Source organism: Uranotaenia lowii, chromosome 2 (genome assembly GCF_029784155.1).
Source record: "Uranotaenia lowii strain MFRU-FL chromosome 2, ASM2978415v1, whole genome shotgun sequence".
Lineage (NCBI taxonomy): Eukaryota > Metazoa > Arthropoda > Insecta > Diptera > Culicidae > Uranotaenia > Uranotaenia lowii.
Genome location: NC_073692.1, coordinates 131,072,063 through 131,089,433, shown reverse-complemented (window position 1 = coordinate 131,089,433; position 17,371 = coordinate 131,072,063). Strand labels below are relative to the sequence as shown.

The 17,371-nt window shown below is 39.0% G+C and overlaps 2 protein-coding genes and 2 long non-coding RNA genes across 11 annotated transcripts in view; 3 read left to right on the top strand and 1 right to left on the bottom strand.

Moving 5' to 3' along the window:
- The window catches only part of LOC129745632 (uncharacterized), a 46,746-nt gene extending 41,579 nt beyond the window's left edge, over positions 1 to 5,167 (bottom strand). For 5 of the 8 annotated variants that reach the window (XM_055738828.1, XM_055738829.1, XM_055738830.1 and 2 more), the window contains exons 1-2: positions 4,992 to 5,167; positions 4,763 to 4,909 (exon numbers count right to left, since the gene is read on the bottom strand). In XM_055738828.1, the coding sequence (XP_055594803.1) occupies positions 4,763 to 4,909; positions 4,992 to 5,061 (217 nt within the window). In that variant the 5' untranslated portion in view covers positions 5,062 to 5,167. The other 3 variants (XM_055738833.1, XM_055738834.1, XM_055738832.1) reach the window with 3 other exon arrangements.
- A 677-nt stretch (positions 5,168 to 5,844) lies between these two features.
- On the top strand, positions 5,845 to 7,930 carry LOC129749651 (uncharacterized). The gene is made up of 4 exons (XM_055744684.1): positions 5,845 to 5,955; positions 6,014 to 6,108; positions 6,166 to 6,264; positions 7,028 to 7,930. Exons 2-4 carry the CDS (start codon positions 6,027 to 6,029, stop codon positions 7,870 to 7,872), a joined length of 1,026 nt encoding a protein of 341 aa, XP_055600659.1. The 5' UTR covers positions 5,845 to 5,955; positions 6,014 to 6,026; the 3' UTR covers positions 7,873 to 7,930.
- A 510-nt stretch (positions 7,931 to 8,440) lies between these two features.
- LOC129749652 (uncharacterized) lies at positions 8,441 to 9,701 on the top strand. Its single transcript, XR_008738117.1, has 3 exons — positions 8,441 to 9,220; positions 9,281 to 9,444; positions 9,589 to 9,701. It is a non-coding gene; the product is annotated as an uncharacterized LOC129749652 (long non-coding RNA).
- Positions 9,702 to 10,076: 375 nt separating this feature from the next.
- Positions 10,077 to 10,995, top strand: LOC129749653 (uncharacterized). Its single transcript, XR_008738118.1, has 3 exons — positions 10,077 to 10,514; positions 10,575 to 10,738; positions 10,883 to 10,995. It is a non-coding gene; the product is annotated as an uncharacterized LOC129749653 (long non-coding RNA).
- The last annotated feature ends 6,376 nt before the right edge of the window (positions 10,996 to 17,371 follow it).

Sequence of the window (17,371 nt, the reverse complement as noted above, 5' to 3'; positions counted from 1 at the left end):
AACATTAATTTGGAAACTGCATTTGAATTGATAGCCGATATCGAAATTTGAGATGTCAACCAGGAAATGTGAATGCTGGATCTAAATCTGACAAACTGATTTTTTTTTTGTTAAAAAAAAGCTGAAGCTGAGTCTAATTAGGTTCAATTAACTGAGGTAACTTGAGATGACTCAAAATCAGATTCCAAAGACGCGCTCTAATCGAGAAACGTCACTTCGGAAGGATTTCAACAAGACTAAGACCAAGACATAAGCCCAATTCTGATAGGATAGTGTTAATCAAAGCCGTTCGGTTCTCTATATTTTTCACTCCAGAAGGGTGAAGAAAGCAAACAAACGGTTGGGTTTCAATTACTAAGTATTGTATTGAAGAAAAAAATGTTAGTAGTTTAAAGTTGTTCAAGTTTATTAAAATACGTAGGCTTTTGCTGCCTAGTCTGCACATCATTAAAATTATTCAATGCTCTTCGGCACGCCTTTTCAAGTTCATCCGCACTAGTGCTCTCAAAAATATCCCATGCACACTTCAGCAAAAGTCTGATGGTTTTAAGGGTACTAGCAGGCGTACTATTCAGAGTACTGTAGCTTTTGAACGAGCGTCGTTCAGTCCAAGCGTATCTGGACGTGTTGCCAAATAGATTTTGTAAATTACGGCCAAAGAATTTTTTTGCGGAAACTTGGGGTGCCATATAAAACAGTGCAATAAGGTCCAATTGTAAATCTTCTTCTACGTCGAGTGACGCTTCCAACCATTCTAAATACTCCTGATCGGGGATGGGAAAAGTGACTAAATTCAGCCGTTGCGGTTGGAGTTTTCGTTGGGATTTGCGATTCAAAGCCCTTATTTTTTTCATCATATATCTTTCGGTTTCGGCCATGTTGTTCCGGATATTGGCAATATCTTCGTCCCGTCTGACAAGATCATCCAGGATATCGTCCAATTGTTCCTCAATGACAGCCATTCGGCTGTTGAGTTGTTCAAACAGCGTACTCACGAGAGGATCATGTGCGTTGTTCTCGGGTCTTTTCAGCTTTTTCTGTTTGTTAGCTGAGCTGATTTTTGAAGATGCCGAAGCTAAAAGAAAATAATCGTTTAAAAAGGCATTAGACTTTTAAAGTACTCACATAAGTTTTCTTGATGGATTCATTCATTCTATTGTCATTTCACCGCACTGTGCATCCGTAGGCTTAACAAGACAAATTTCCTGGTTTGCTCGATGCTTATTCTTTCTTCTCTTAACTAATCACCGAGTTATTTTCATTTCCTATTACGAACTTAAAATTTAGAAAAATCAGGAACTTTCGACCCTTCCCCCTCTCTCTTACTAACCCAAAGTTAGCACTTTAAACTTTATAAGTAAAATGCCTTAATCAAATCCGAAACTGTTTATAGCTTTCGTTTTTGCATAATCCGAAAATTTCATCTCAAATGTAAATTCAAATTTTTAACTCAAACGTCACATCCGTGTTGTTGTACCGGTGCGAAACTTGGTGTACATATAAGGTGACGATGCGAGAACTTCAAATATTTCTTATGTGAGATGATTCAAAATTTCCTTAGGCGCTTCAATCGAAAATGTTGACTACGGTAGGGCTTCAATGACACAATCCCAATCATGATAGGATGCAGTGAGTCGAAGCCATTTTGACCTCTAAATCCATTTTGATCTAAATCTAAATCTATATCTAAAGAAAGCAAACAAACACTTGTATTTTAGTTAGTCTTATAATATATTCAAGAAAACAAGCAACATTCTAGATACAAGTTGTAACGTTTCTCAAAATGCGGGGTCACTCACGCCTGCTCTTAAGTTCTTGTGCTGCATATAATTGACACTTCTCAAAGCTATGCTACACTCGTTCGCAAGTGCATCCGCACTAGCAGTGTCGAAAACATCTTCACCACATTTCAGCAACAGTTTGATGGTGTTAAGAGTTCGTGCGGGTTTCCGATTCGGAAAATCGTGGCTCTTGTTCGAGAGACGTCCTGTCCAAAAGTATCTGGACGTGTTGCTGAACAGATTTTTTAAATTCCGGCGAAAAAATTTGTATGCGGATTCTTGGGGTGCCAAATAAAACAGTGCAGTAAGATCCATTTTTACGTCTTCATCTTCTTCGAGTGCCTCTTCCAACCTTTCTAAATACTCCTGATCCGGGATGGGAAAAGTTACTAGATTGAGCCGTTTTGGTTCGGGTTGACCCTCATCCAGGGGGCGTTCGAAGTGTTTGCGTTTCCATGCTCTTATTTTTTTCTTCATAAATCTCTCGGTGTAGGCTATGTTCTTCCGAATATAGGCGATATCTTCGTCCCGTTTGACCAGGTTATCCAGGATGGCGTCCAACTGTTCTTCAATGTTAGTGATTCGGCTGTTATGTACGTCGTTCTCAGGACGTTTTGGCATTTCCCGTTCGAAAGCTACACCGATTTTAGAAGATGGAGAGGCTAGAAGAAAATAATCGTTTAAAAAGTAATTAGATATTTGGAGTACTCACGTAAGTCTTCATGGTTGAATCATTTCATTGTGATTTCACTGCACTGTGCAACTCTTGGCCTCTTTACTCGATGATTTTTTTTTCAACTATTCGCACAAAAAGTTCAATCACCTTTAAAAATTAAAGTTATAAAACTTGTATGTAAAGACTTCAAGCTGAAAGGAAGATGGTTTAAATCTACCCTCTTGAGAAAAAACCCGAATTTCTGAATTGGTGAACAAAGGTTTAATAATCTGTTTTTCGGAATAGAAAATAAAAGAATACACAAAGTTTGCATCAGGTGTATTTCCAATCGTGGATTAAAAAACATCAACAATTTATCTCACGTGAGTTTTAATTACATCGAATGAAAAAAAAATAGAAACTAAATTTCAGATGCGTTTTACTTGCTTCGGTGGAGGTAATGAATATTATATAAACCTATTTAACTCATTAGGACGTAATCAATTCACGACTTTCTTTGATTTATTTTTGTAATGTCTTAGGTTCATTTCGGTAAACCGTCTCAATGCAATTTGGGCTGTTTTTTCAATATGTTTTAAACTCTGTTCGTCGCAGATTTCCATCGCACACTTTAGCAGAATCTTCATGCTTTTAAGGTTTTTTGCTGGAATTTTGCACTTGGGAAGATTATCATCTCTCAATAATTTTCCGGTCCAACTGTAACGCTTAGTGTTGCGAAAAAGATTTTCAATGTTCCGGCGAAGGAACCTATATAAGTCCGAGTGGGCAGTCATACAAAATCGTGCGATAAGGTCCTTGGTTACATTTTCGTCTGTTTCAAGAGATTCCTCAAGCCGCTCTAAATATTCCTGATCGGGAATCGGAAATAGTACTGAGTTTTTGCGTTTTTCTGTAGGCGAAGCTTTCGAAGAACGTTTGAATTGGTTGAAATTCATTCTTCTCAAACATTTAAGTATATATTGTCTTGCTCTAGTCATTTTGTAAACCGTATCAGCGATGGCTTCATTATATTTGCCGATTGTATCCAAAATGACGTCCAATTGATTCTCAATTCGAGCAATTTGATCCACAGGCTGACTGGGTGGCTTGTTGCTCGAATCTGTTTCATGAAGACAGTTTTCAGGAGATACACTTAGCGGCTTCTCCTGTTTTACTGGTACACTCGCCATTTTTAAAGGTGGAGAAGCTAAAAGAAAACAATCGTTAAAGGAGTATTAGATGTTGGGAATACTTACAAAAGTCTTCTTGATTGATTGCTTTCATATTGATTACACTTCACTATGCACTGTGAACACTCTCAATCGAAAATTATTTCCAGATTAGGGATCAGCATATCTTTTAAGCAATATAGGTTATTTATTATTTACATCATGTAAATAATACAGCCAGTTATTAACGAATATTCACTGTCGAACAAAGCTGTTTTCAATTTTTGTCAACGTCCAAATTTAGCCCATCAGGGATTCTGGAAACCTGTCTACGTAAAGCAATATGAAAATCGAGCATTCATTCGGTGCCTGTGTAGAAAGATTCAAAAACTCATAATCGGATAAACAGTACATGGAGTTGTGCCTACTTCAACATAGCCATTCTTAATAAATATTAATGTTTAATTGAAACTCACAAAGCAGTTTAAAGATTGAAAGCCTAAAAAATGCCAGGAGTTAGTCAAGAGGTGAATTTTCAGTCCCCCGGTGAAATAGGGGATTTTCATATTTTCCCGATTTGATTAATCAAGCTTATCTTCCAACTAATGGAACAGTGATTTTTTGAGAAAACATTACAGAATAAGTGAGATAAAACTATCGAAATTGTCCAATAGCCTTACTGAATTTACAGACAAACAAAACCTTTTTCGTTTAAATTCAGGATTTCAACCAATGTTTTGGAAACAGTTACAAACAATCTTTTTCTAGCTGAATTCTTTTTTTTTTCAAATCAGATCATATAAATGTCCGCAGGACTCGAGGAAAACGAAAACCGTAATTTTGACCGGTTCCGTGAACATATTGTTAATCATAAAATGAGGCGCTTGGGATCAGAGGGGTGCAAGTGCCTAAATGAAAGTTTCGAGAAAAAGCGCTTCAAAGTTGCAAAGGTGCTCGATTTTTCATATGTTTTTCGAATTCGAGCAGTTTTAATTCAATCAAAAAATTGTTCAAAATAATAATAAAAAATATATGTTTAGAACCAGATGTACATTGAAACATGAAGAATCGTTAGCTTTACTCAAAATTGATGATTTTTGGACTTGCACCACTCTGATTCTGAGGGCCTCGAATAAAAATCACTAAAAAAAACTAACCTTGTACTGGCTTTCGGATAGCGGTACGCACCGGAGTGACCACAGCTCCCGCACTCCGGATGATGGGAATTTTTCTGCCGGATGTTGAAGGTTCCGACTTCGGGACCAGCCGGGCCACTTTTGGTGCAGGTTCATGTGAAGTTTTAACTGTTGGAGCAAAAAGGACACCAAAAGGAATCCGGTTAAAATTTATACCTTTAGGGCGGAACAGTCCGGCTGTAATACGTACCCGGTGAAGCATCGCTGATATCTCCCTCGATCAGGTAATCCTCCTCCATTTCCACTTCTTCGAATTCCATCTCGGTAGAAATGCGGTTGGATATTAATTTTCCACAAATTATCACAACTTTTTCTCACATAAAAATGGAAACTTTTTGAACTCAACGAGAAACGTCGGGCGTCTTGTATAGGTACACGTGAAAATAAGTAAAGTCGGTTAAAGTTTTTTTTACACACTAAGCCAAAGGTGCCAGGTATCTTGAATTAAAAAAAAACGCTTGAAGTCCTTATCTAGAAGGAAAAGGTCGGAAAGATCTTTAAAATGTCCGGATTTTTCCGGTTTTCAAAATAATATCTAAATGCTTACTGATTTTATATTGTTATTATGAGAATATCAAACAAATATCCATAAAATACTTTAACGGAAGATAATATTCGGTTCAAATGATATTTTAAAGGTGTTTTTCGACATAATCTGCAGGTTCTGCTCGTTGCATATTAGCGCTACAGTACCTGTACAGAGCTTGTTCAAATTGTGATGTCCTGACTAATGCAGATTTTTGTTATTTCGATCGTTTTGGTAATATTGTCATTTTCTCGTTTTTTTTTCATTTTTTTTTTTGTCATTTCTGTCATATTTTTGTCACTTTTTGTAATTTTTGCTATTTTTGTCATTTTTATCAATTTTGTCATTTTTTACATTTTTGTCATGTTTTTTTTTTTAAACATTTTTATCATTTCTTGTAATTTTGTTTTTTTTTTGTCTTTTTTTATTAAGGTCTGTGTTTTGCTATTTTGGTCAATTTTATATTTTCTGCCATTTTTGGTCATTTTGGCTTTAAAAAAAAACGTGCTTGTTTTTACTCTTATTTAGGTTATATCAAGATAAGCGTGTACAACTGTTTTTGTATACTTCTGAAAACTGAAATTTTATTCTAAAAAATCCCTAAAATCAGTACCGAGCGTCGATTCTGGTAAGTCAATCAAGTTTGTAAAAAAAACCTGATATTTAAATCCATTTGACTATTGCAGACAAGCACAAATAATGATCGAGGTAGAGGAAGTCATAGTCAACGAGTATGAGGAACCGGAAATGCTGATGGAGGAGGAAGTTGTTTCATCGCCAGGTAAAAAAGATGAAATGAAATTTTCAGAACTCCGGTAATAATTTTTGTTTTCCACAGCCATCAGACAAAATATCGGTACGTTCAAGAAGGTACCGGTTCTCCGAAAACCGGGCGAAGTTATCACCCCGCTAGGAAAGAGGCAACCTGTCGGCAATGGTAATTGTACTAAATTCTATCACTTTTAAAAATTTTTGTTTCCCAAAGTCAAATGTTGATTTAATAAGGTAGACATTTTCATATAATGTACGTTTGTAGGCTAAAACTGCTACATCACGCAGAATTCTTCTGTGACAAAGTACATAGAACTCTAATGTTGTGCTACAGTTTATGTGATTTAGTTTATTTTTAATTGAAATAACTGTGGCCTAAGAGTTACACTACATGTAATTTAAAAGCTGCCGTAATTTCAACCAATAATAAATTCAATTGTACTACGTTTTGCGCTAGATCTGTTTCGACTTGCTGCTCTTTTTCATTTCCATAATTGAAAATACTAAGAGAAGTCTTCTTGGCGTATTCGTAAATTAAGTTTTTCTATTGAAGTGATTTTTTTTATCGATGTTGGCGTTCGTAAAATACAAACAAGCGTATGCCAAAGTATTGGAAAGTATTCCCTAAGGAAGAAAATCCCAAAAAATCCATCGATTGATTCATCACCCGAAAAATGAATTTACGAATGCGCCGTAAGTGTTTATTCCTAATTTGGCAAATATATGGTTTTGTTAGAGTATAAAAAAGATTTTATATATTTTTGAAAAATAATTTCAAATTTACAAAGCTTCTAAGAAAACAATGATTAATGAGTACATGTTTTTTTTCGAAAGGCTAAACAGAAACTTAAGTATAATTCAACAATATTCCAATAGAATGATAATGAAAATCTTTCTATTGAACAAGCAAATTGACCACCTTATTTTAGCTAGTACTTCGGGAATGCAGAACAAAGCTCTCCCAGCAGGAAAACACTCCGAGTGGTCCAGAGTGCCTGGCCCATGGACCAAACCAATGATGAGTTCAGCAAGCCAATCCATATTCCCAAAGTTGGAACACATGCAGAACGAGTCTCACGGAGATGATTATCACGACGACGAGGAACTAGAGACCCCGCCTTGCACAAGCTGCTACAGCAAACAGATGGAACGCATCGAAAGTAAACTAGACTTTATCCTATCGAAGCTGTCGGTGCACGACGATTCACTGAAAGTTCTCAAATACAACATCAAAGACCTGAGAGTCGAACTGAAAAACAGTAATAAACCTACGACAGCGGAAACCTCCTCGAGTGCACCTTCGCTAGAAAGCTTCCACATAGCGATGAAAGTGGAACGAAAGCGGACTATTATTTTTCCGATCTCGGATGACAACTATTTGCTTCGGCTGGAAGAGCTGGTTCAGGCCGACGAAAACATACGCTGCGAAATTATAAGTGTCTATAACGAGGCCCCCCAAAACAGTACCTACGACTATCTGAGAAAGAACATTACGAACCTGTTTGAAAACGCCTCTAAATACACGTGGACCGGAAAGCCACCGAACAACACACCGAATGCGCCCGGATCGAATGCTGCCTGCCGGCTTCAGTTGGTCGAAATTTTGATCAGCTGCTGCAACGAAAAGTTTCCGCAGATAAGTCGAACCCAGCTTCAGAAGGAGTTCCGGCGGGCCTTGACCAACTTCAACGAGGCTCGAGAGCTGAGGCGCCGGCGGAAAACGGAAAGCAACCAGTTGATGCACTCGTTCGTGGAGAAGTTCGATGAGTGTTAGTTGGATTTTTTTAAAAGAAATATTTCCAAGACATTTTAGTTAATATAATATGTTTAAATACCTACATGCATTGTGTTAATGGATATTAATGCACTCCGAACCTACCTACTTTAAAACTGCTATTTAAAGTCTGCACTTGCAGTTAACTCTCATCCGGAGGATATTTTATTACCTTTGTCAGGTCTTTTCTAAAAGTTGAAATTCAAAATGCTTCAGAAGAGTTTCATTAGAGTTAGAAAAAAAAAATAGAGTCAACGTAATTTGAGTTTTAATTGTTGTTAAATCCAATTTCCATGCACTACTCATTGACGATGACTCCTGGCACGACTTGGAACTTGTGTGGACCCTGAAGACGATATTCTCGTCGTTGGTGACTCCAATATACCAGGTTTGAAGTGGTTACCATGGTAGCTTTTTGTACCCGAATCCTGTGTGGTTTACATTTTCGGCGCCTTTAAACATAATACTAGACTCCCTGAGTACGGCAACCTTGCTTAGAATTATCAGAAATTAACGAAAACGGACGTATGTTGGATCTCTACTTTGCTAGCGATGGGTCTCGTGTTCCGACCATCGATTCGGCTTCTGCCCCGTTCGTTAAGGCACTCCAGCATCATACAGCTTCACTGGTCTCGCTCGAGGTCACTGGATCTGTCGAAAAATCAGCACCTTTCTATCTCGACTTCAAGAAAACGGATTCCGATGTTATCTCCCATATCCTGGTCACCATCGATTGGGAATCTGAACTCGATCTATTGAATCCCAAAGCTGCTATCGAAACCTTTTTGCATATCTAAAATTACGTTATCGACTGCCACGTGCCAAAGCACAAGACTTCCAAGAATTTGCGGACTCCCGGTTTACGAAAGAACAGCGTCGACTGAAGACGGTGAAGAGATGTGCACGCAGCGAAAAGTAGTACCATTGATATAAAAAAAATACATCTTTAATTCAAAAACCTTGCGTACATTGAAACAAAATCCTTTTTCCTTGATTTAAGTAAATTTTATATTGAACCGAACTATTTTTCCTTTAAACCAATGTTCCAAGTTTTAAAATCAAAGTATTTAATTTAAATTTAAAGAATTTATTTTTTGACGCAGAATCAATGTAAAAATTCATTGATTTAGATGAATGTTTTTTTGAATCAAAGTATTTTTTCGTCAAATAGTCGACACATCTTCATTAGCTTCTGTTTGGTGAACGGGTCGGGGAAAAGCTTTTCCGATAACCAGTCAGACTTATTTATACCAGCGGAATCTTCCTGCCGTGCAACCCCAGACAGCATCGGATTCAAGAGCGGAAAATTCCGACAGCTACGAGAGGGCAAACGATAGTGGACTCCAAGGTAGGTCTTTCAAAATCAATTCAATTTTGAATAAACTGTCAACATAACAACATTTTTTAGGGCAACCATTCGTCCAACCAATTTGAAAAGGTAACTGTGCTGACTGTTCCAGTCCTCCGGCTATAAGCGGTTGCAATCGGTTCCGATCCGGTCCAGGGAGACACAACGGCTGACGCCAAAACCCTTTTGTTCGAAAGCAACTGTCTAGCAACGAATATCGTTCAGTAAGTACAAGTTCAGTATGTAAAATAATATATTTTTTTTATTGTTAGAATTATTTAGCTTAATGTCGTCATTGTAATAAATTTGTATTATGTGCGCTATGTAAAAAATTCATGTGTACATTTTTTTCTACTCTTTATTTACAGATGAACCGGTTTAAAAATTCAATATAAGGGAAAATCGATTATGTGAAGTGGTGAACGATAGAACATCTACTTACAGAGAAAAAAAACTTACAGAGAAATAAAATGTTTCCAACCATATTTGATTTCTTTTTATTTCCAATAGGACGAAAATTAATATGTAGTACTAGAATTTTTAGGAATAAAAAATAAAATTGAAGAACAAATGCTTTAAAATTGAAATCCAAATACCGTTGAATTGAATAAAAATTATATAAAATCAAACTAAAAGGTTTTTGAATCAAAAGCCTTTTGTTTTTTGAAACAAAGAAAAAGTTTTGATTCAAAGGAAAGCATTTCTTTGAAACAAAAGAAAATGCATTTGAATCAAAGGAATTTTTATTTGTCCCAAAATCAAAGGAAAAAATCCTTTGTTTTTGGGGCACTTTCCTTTAAAACTAAATTTTATTTTTCTGCGTGTGCCCTTAGAAATCACCATAAGCTCACGCAGCGAAAAGTAGTACCATTGATATAAAAAAAATACATCTTTAATTCAAAAACCTTGCGTACATTGAAACAAAATCCTTTTTCCTTGATTTAAGTAAATTTTATATTGAACCGAACTATTTTTCCTTTAAACCAATGTTCCAAGTTTTAAAATCAAAGTATTTAATTTAAATTTAAAGAATTTATTTTTTGACGCAGAATCAATGTAAAAATTCATTGATTTAGATGAATGTTTTTTTGAATCAAAGTATTTTTTCGTCAAATAGTCGACACATCTTCATTAGCTTCTGTTTGGTGAACGGGTCGGGGAAAAGCTTTTCCGATAACCAGTCAGACTTATTTATACCAGCGGAATCTTCCTGCCGTGCAACCCCAGACAGCATCGGATTCAAGAGCGGAAAATTCCGACAGCTACGAGAGGGCAAACGATAGTGGACTCCAAGGTAGGTCTTTCAAAATCAATTCAATTTTGAATAAACTGTCAACATAACAACATTTTTTAGGGCAACCATTCGTCCAACCAATTTGAAAAGGTAACTGTGCTGACTGTTCCAGTCCTCCGGCTATAAGCGGTTGCAATCGGTTCCGATCCGGTCCAGGGAGACACAACGGCTGACGCCAAAACCCTTTTGTTCGAAAGCAACTGTCTAGCAACGAATATCGTTCAGTAAGTACAAGTTCAGTATGTAAAATAATATATTTTTTTTATTGTTAGAATTATTTAGCTTAATGTCGTCATTGTAATAAATTTGTATTATGTGCGCTATGTAAAAAATTCATGTGTACATTTTTTTCTACTCTTTATTTACAGATGAACCGGTTTAAAAATTCAATATAAGGGAAAATCGATTATGTGAAGTGGTGAACGATAGAACATCTACTTACAGAGAAAAAAAACTTACAGAGAAATAAAATGTTTCCAACCATATTTGATTTCTTTTTATTTCCAATAGGACGAAAATTAATATGTAGTACTAGAATTTTTAGGAATAAAAAATAAAATTGAAGAACAAATGCTTTAAAATTGAAATCCAAATACCGTTGAATTGAATAAAAATTATATAAAATCAAACTAAAAGGTTTTTGAATCAAAAGCCTTTTGTTTTTTGAAACAAAGAAAAAGTTTTGATTCAAAGGAAAGCATTTCTTTGAAACAAAAGAAAATGCATTTGAATCAAAGGAATTTTTATTTGTCCCAAAATCAAAGGAAAAAATCCTTTGTTTTTGGGGCACTTTCCTTTAAAACTAAATTTTATTTTTCTGCGTGCTCAAATCCTCTCAAACTAAGGTTTGATGGGGGGGACCAAAATCGTTCTGGAAGCATGTCAAAAGTCAGCAGAATGAACCTGGTATTCCAACTCGAGCGTTTCTCGATGGCAACACTGCGAACTCTGATTGCGAAATCAGTGCTCTCTTTGCTCAAAAGTACTCGAGTACCTTTGCTACTGCTTCAACATCCCAAGAACACGTGGAAAGTGCTGTTAGGAATGTTTCGCCACTCGGCTTCTGCATCAGCACGATTGTAGTAGAGGGTGCGGTCACATCTATAGCAGCAGCAAAGCTCAAAAACTCTACAGGTCCGGACGGTATACCATCTATTTTTGTAGAATGAATAATGCCTGTTTTACTGACTCCTGGGAGACTCAATTTTCAAGCTTCTCTTGACAGAGCCACCTACTCTTCACTATGGAAGGAAGCTTACATGTTTCCGGTCCATAAAAAGGGGGATTAGAGAGACATCAACAGCTATAGAGGAATTTTCACTTTATGTTCAATCTCCAAACTACTTGAATTAGTCGTCATGGTTATCATCCGGTTTTCTAGTACTGTAAGCTAAATTTGTCAATCGATCAGCACGGTTTTATGCTCAAACTCTCCATGACAACTAACAAGTTGATCTTCACCTCCTATGTACACTGAAAGTTTTGCTGCTAAGTCTCAAACTATCGCCATTTGTGAACTTGGGTGCTTAGCATTTTGGATACCTTTACTTGGCTGGTTCCGCAGTTTTTTTTCCGGTTGGGGAGAGAGTCCACTTTACTGCGAACTTTAGGTTGATCTATTGTTGATCTATTAGGGAGGATCTCCAAGTGCAATCTAAGTTCCCTTGAAAAGATCCATCCACATGCATGTGCTGCATCATTGAGGCGTACAATTCCAAGGTATACCCGGCTAGCATTTCACTAATGCTAAAATCGCCAACCTTCATCATACTATGTGTGCCAGGTTATGTCACGACTGGGATTCGAGCTCGTGAACGTTGGCTTAGAAGACAAATATGCTATCCTCTAGGCCACGATCTGCTGCCAAGTTCTGGTTCCGCAGTTACTTAACTGGACGTAAATTCGCACTGGATACACTCTCTTCAGCCAGTTCTCTACCTCCTCCGGTGTGCTCCAAGGTAGTCACCTAGGAACGATTATCTTCTTAATCTATTTTAACGATGTGCTCTCACTTCTCGATGGCCCAAACTTTGTTATGCTGATGATTTTAAACTGATCCCACGCCACAAACGGTCAGTATGACATTATTGAATTCCTGCAAAACCAGTTCAATCTATTCGCACAGTGGTGCGACATCAACAGCCTGCCTATGAATCGCAGTAAATGTGCAGTCATCAATGATCTGGGCGTTATACTCGACCGTAAGCTGGACTTCTAAACACATACGAGCTTCGCCGTCGATAAAGCTTCTAGAAACCTCGGATTTTTCTTTTCGAATGGCCAAGGAATTCAAGGACGTGTACTATCTGAAGAGTGTACTGGCTTGTTCGATCCATCCTCGAATATACTTCCGCTGTCTGGTGTCCCTACTACCAGAACGGTACGGAGCGGCTCGAGGCTATCCAGCGTCGCTTTTTGCGTTATGCCCTCAGACATCTTAACTGGCAAGACCCGTCTCACCTGCCAAGCTACGAACATCGATGTTGTCTCATAGACATGGATACTCAAGCACGATCTACTGACATCGCGAATCGATTGTCCTACGCTATTGGAAGCTATTCCTCTTAGTGTGAGACCCCATGGACTGAGAAACCAGGACCTTCAACTGTATGTTCCCAAGTTCCCATTCGATTGAACAACTACGGAGCCAATAGGGCTTTCATCGGTGTAAGTAATGAACAAGTTCAACTGCTTTTCCGAGCTCTTTGTCTTTGACGTATCGAGGGAAGTTTTCCGAAGAGAAGTTATAAATAAATATATCGATAAATCGTTTAATTTAAAGTCGTCATCTATACTTGGTCTGTTGATTGAATAAACGAATAACAAAAACAAATGATAAGTTTTGGAAAATAATCTGTCATTTCTATTCAATGCGATATAGACGAACATAAATCCTATAGGTATATTATAAGGAATTTTGCTAAAACGTTTGCGAGCCAGCCCAAGCAACCTGAAGTCCCCCTTACTCAGTCCCATAATTGATATGAAGTAAGTTCTATGCAGCTCAAAATTTAAGTTCTTATTGATACTTTCAAGTTTCCCAACAAGTCTTAATGACCTACAATTCAGCTTCCAACGGCTTTTAATTCAGCTCCAAAAAATCGTAAAATGAGCAAATAAAATTCTCTCTCTATCTCAATTGCACCCTTCGCATCGGTTCGTATCACCTTCTCTTGATAATTTACTATGTTCAGAACATGCTGCCGCCATGATGCCACGCGCTGGATTCCAAACTTGACAGTTTGTCAGTTGCTCAATTGTTTCTTTCCTACACTGCAAAAAATCCACACTTAGGATGTATATTTCCCCTCACATACGTCTTCAAAATTGTTCTACGCTACATCAGCATCAGAATGGTCACTCAAGTATCAAATTGCTTATTGAAAAAAAAAAAACTTATCTATCAACCGAATTTTTTTTTTGGTGCGTATAAGTTTTTGGACATTCTCTCAGAGGCTGAGTAGCATTCTCTACAGCCACTAAAACGAACTTTAAAGTAGTTTTAAGAACTTAAATTTCGGGCTGAATAGCATTCTCTTCAGACAGAGACGAGAGCTGATTATGCTTCTGTGGAAACTTTTTAAGGGGATTCTGGTTGCTTGGGTTGCCCGCCCGACTTGGGGATTGAACCCCGACCTTCGTGACCACGCCTAGACGTTGTTCTTACTGAAACTAAAACTCGAAGCGGTGATAGCGCACCTCCCGTCCGACCTCTTCTCGCGACCCTCTTCGGATTCCCGGTTCGACAACTTTCCATCGGATTTCAGGATCGACACCTCCGGACGGATTTCCGGTTCGACTGTCTTCCAATTGGATACCAGACTAAACCACCTTCCAATTGGATCCCTGGCTCGACACCTCCGGCCGGTTCCAGGTTCGACGCCTCCGTATGGATCCCCGTCTTGGTTTTCCGTTTCGATGCCACCGAAAGGATTCCCAGGTCGATCACCTCCGAATGGATTCCAGGCACGACCACCTTCCATCGGATTCCAGGCATATCACCTCCAAATGGATTCCCGACTCGACCCCTCCGAACGGTCCCAGGCTCGACGCACTTCCAATCGATTTCCAGGCTCGACTTGCTACCAAACGGTCCCGGGTCGCCCTCCTGTCGCTGCCGATTCCACTCCTCGACGCTCCTCCTGAGGCCTGACGCCTCCCAATGACACCAGCCCAACGACCTCCTCTTGACTTTCCGATCCGACACCCTTCCATGGCACCGGCTTGACGACCTTCCGTAGTTCCCGGCTCGTGAGTCCACCAGAGGTTCCTGGTCCGACGACCACCACCTGGCCTCCAACTTCACGACCTTCCACGGTTCTTGTCCGCCAACCTCCCATGGCTTCCGGTTCGACGACCTACCAGTGGGTCTGGCCCGACCACCGCATTCGTGGTCCCAGCCCTACGATCTTCCATGGCACCGGTCTAACGACTTCCCAGTGGCTCCGGCCCGACTGGGCAGACAAGATCTTGTTTGGTTCCGGCTCGACGCTCTCCTATTGATCCGACGCCTCACCAATGGCACGACGACCCTCCTCTGGGTCCCGGCTCGCCGATCATTCAATAGATTCCGGTCAGCTCGCAATGGATTCGGCCCAACGACCTCCCTTGGCACCTGTCTGACGACCTCCCTTCTGTGTCTCTTGGCTTGTCGACCTCCAGCTGGCTTCCCGGTCCGACGACCTACCAGACTATTGGTCCGACAACCTCCAAACCTGGCTCGATGACCTCCTTATGGATTCCGCGTTGGCTCGCCCTTCCATTGACTTCTTGGCTGGTTCTGCTTCCACTGATGATTCCACTCCTCCTTTCCACTAGTGTTGGGCCCACAACCTGTTTTACAGGACTTTGGGCAGTGGAAAGGAGAGACTTGTACTGGTTGGTGGTAGAACTTGGAATTCTTTATTTATTTATTTTTTTTTTCAAGGGAGTTTAACTGCCAGGGTCATTCTTCCCTACGTACATACTTTATTTAACTAATTTCGCTTCCTTTTATACTAAATCATTTCCATGGTTACATATAACACTTGTTTATTAATTATGTGTATGTTGTTATTTGTCCCAAGGCGTGTTCAACTGCGGGTGTGTTCTTATACCAATACACGGAATCGTCCATCTTGTGACAGGCAATCGTAATCGTAGGCATGGTAGCCGAACAATTCGCTGTCAAAAAGCGCTCCGTCTCCACCCCCCACCAATGAGAAACTTTTGGTACCCCTTGCCAACTTTTCCTCAATATGCAACCACCCGTAGCTGTAGTTACGCTGATTTGTCCCATCGATTGCTTCGATTGGACAAATTTCAACACTCCTCCTCAACATAGACATTCGCAGTCGTTGAAGATGGGGCTTCTTCTCTTCAACGCACACACCGGAAGACGCTTTTGCCCCTGTTGCAACTCGATGACCTTCCATAGCTCCAGTTCGAGGACCTCCACTGGGATCTGGCACGACGACCAGCGTGTGTGCGTTGAAGAGAAGAATCCCCATCTTCAGGAGGAACCGCTGGAGGCAGTTCAACGACTGCGAATGTGTTTGTTGCGGAGGAGTGTTGAGATTTGTCCAATCGAAGCAATCGATGGGACAAATAACAACATACACATACAGTACCGTTCATAATTGTATAGAAATTGGAAGCAAGCGCACTGTCACTTCGACTTTGAACCTCCATAACTTTTTTCTGATTTTTCCAAAATTCTATAGAAATCGCATTTCAAGGTTCATGCCTGAAATATTGCACCTCGCGTAACTTTTTATCTCATCAATAGAACTTTTCGAAAACTTCAGACATGCTAGCTTCATATCTCAACAATCACTGTGCAAAATTTCAATAAAAAATGTAGCGTAGTTTCAGAGATATTGCAGTTTGAATGAGAAAAGTCCAAAAAGTCCGATTTTCGTAGAATTACTGTTTCTCAGGCCACACAAACTCCAATAAGCTCAATTATAACAGTGTGATAATTGATCTATCTAATGCAAAAAATTTGATCAAAAAATATCATCAGAGTAAAAAGTTATGGAGGTTCAAAGTCGAAGTGACAGTGCGCTTGCTTCCAATTTCTATACAATTATGAACGGTACTGTAATTAATATGTAACCATGGAAATGGTTTAGTATAAAAGGTAGCGAAATTAGAGAAATAAAGTATTCCAAGTTCTACAAGGCTCCTGGTCCGACTACCTCACACGGTTCTACTTCCAATGATTCCACTCTTCTCCTGCTTTCCACTAGTGATGGGCCCATAGCCTGTTGTAAGCCATCAGCAGGGAGCACTTTCGGAGTGGAAAGAAGAGAACAAACTAACTGTTTGAAGGTTAAAACTGGAATGACTTTATTTTTAACTTTGCGTTCTATTTATATTAGTCTGTTCCCTAGAGATTCATAGGGAACCATTGTTACAATAATTTGTTTGTTAATGATAACATCAACGTGCGTGAGTTGTTATTCATCTCATCGATTACTTCGTTGAGACGAATCTCAACAAACTTACACAGAAAGAAAAATGTAATCTTACAATGCACGTTTTCACATCATCGCCACAAATAATATGAAAAACAGTATATGAAAAAAAGCATCTTAGCCTTTAAAGGAACATAACATGTCACCGCATGCGAAATCCAGCGTCAACGTCAGTTTGCCGATTCGCAGGCGAACTTCATCAATTTCTTGTTCAATCTGGTCGTGTGCGCTAATTTGAGACAAACAGAGGTAAGAAATATTAAACAATACCATATTTTCAAACTAACTACTTTCTTTGGCAGGAAATCGATGGTGTATGCTGCGATGGAGCTGAATGTGAAATCATCGCCCCAGACTTTGCCTCCGTCGTCGGGAGAATCGAGTGAAAGAAAACGTATA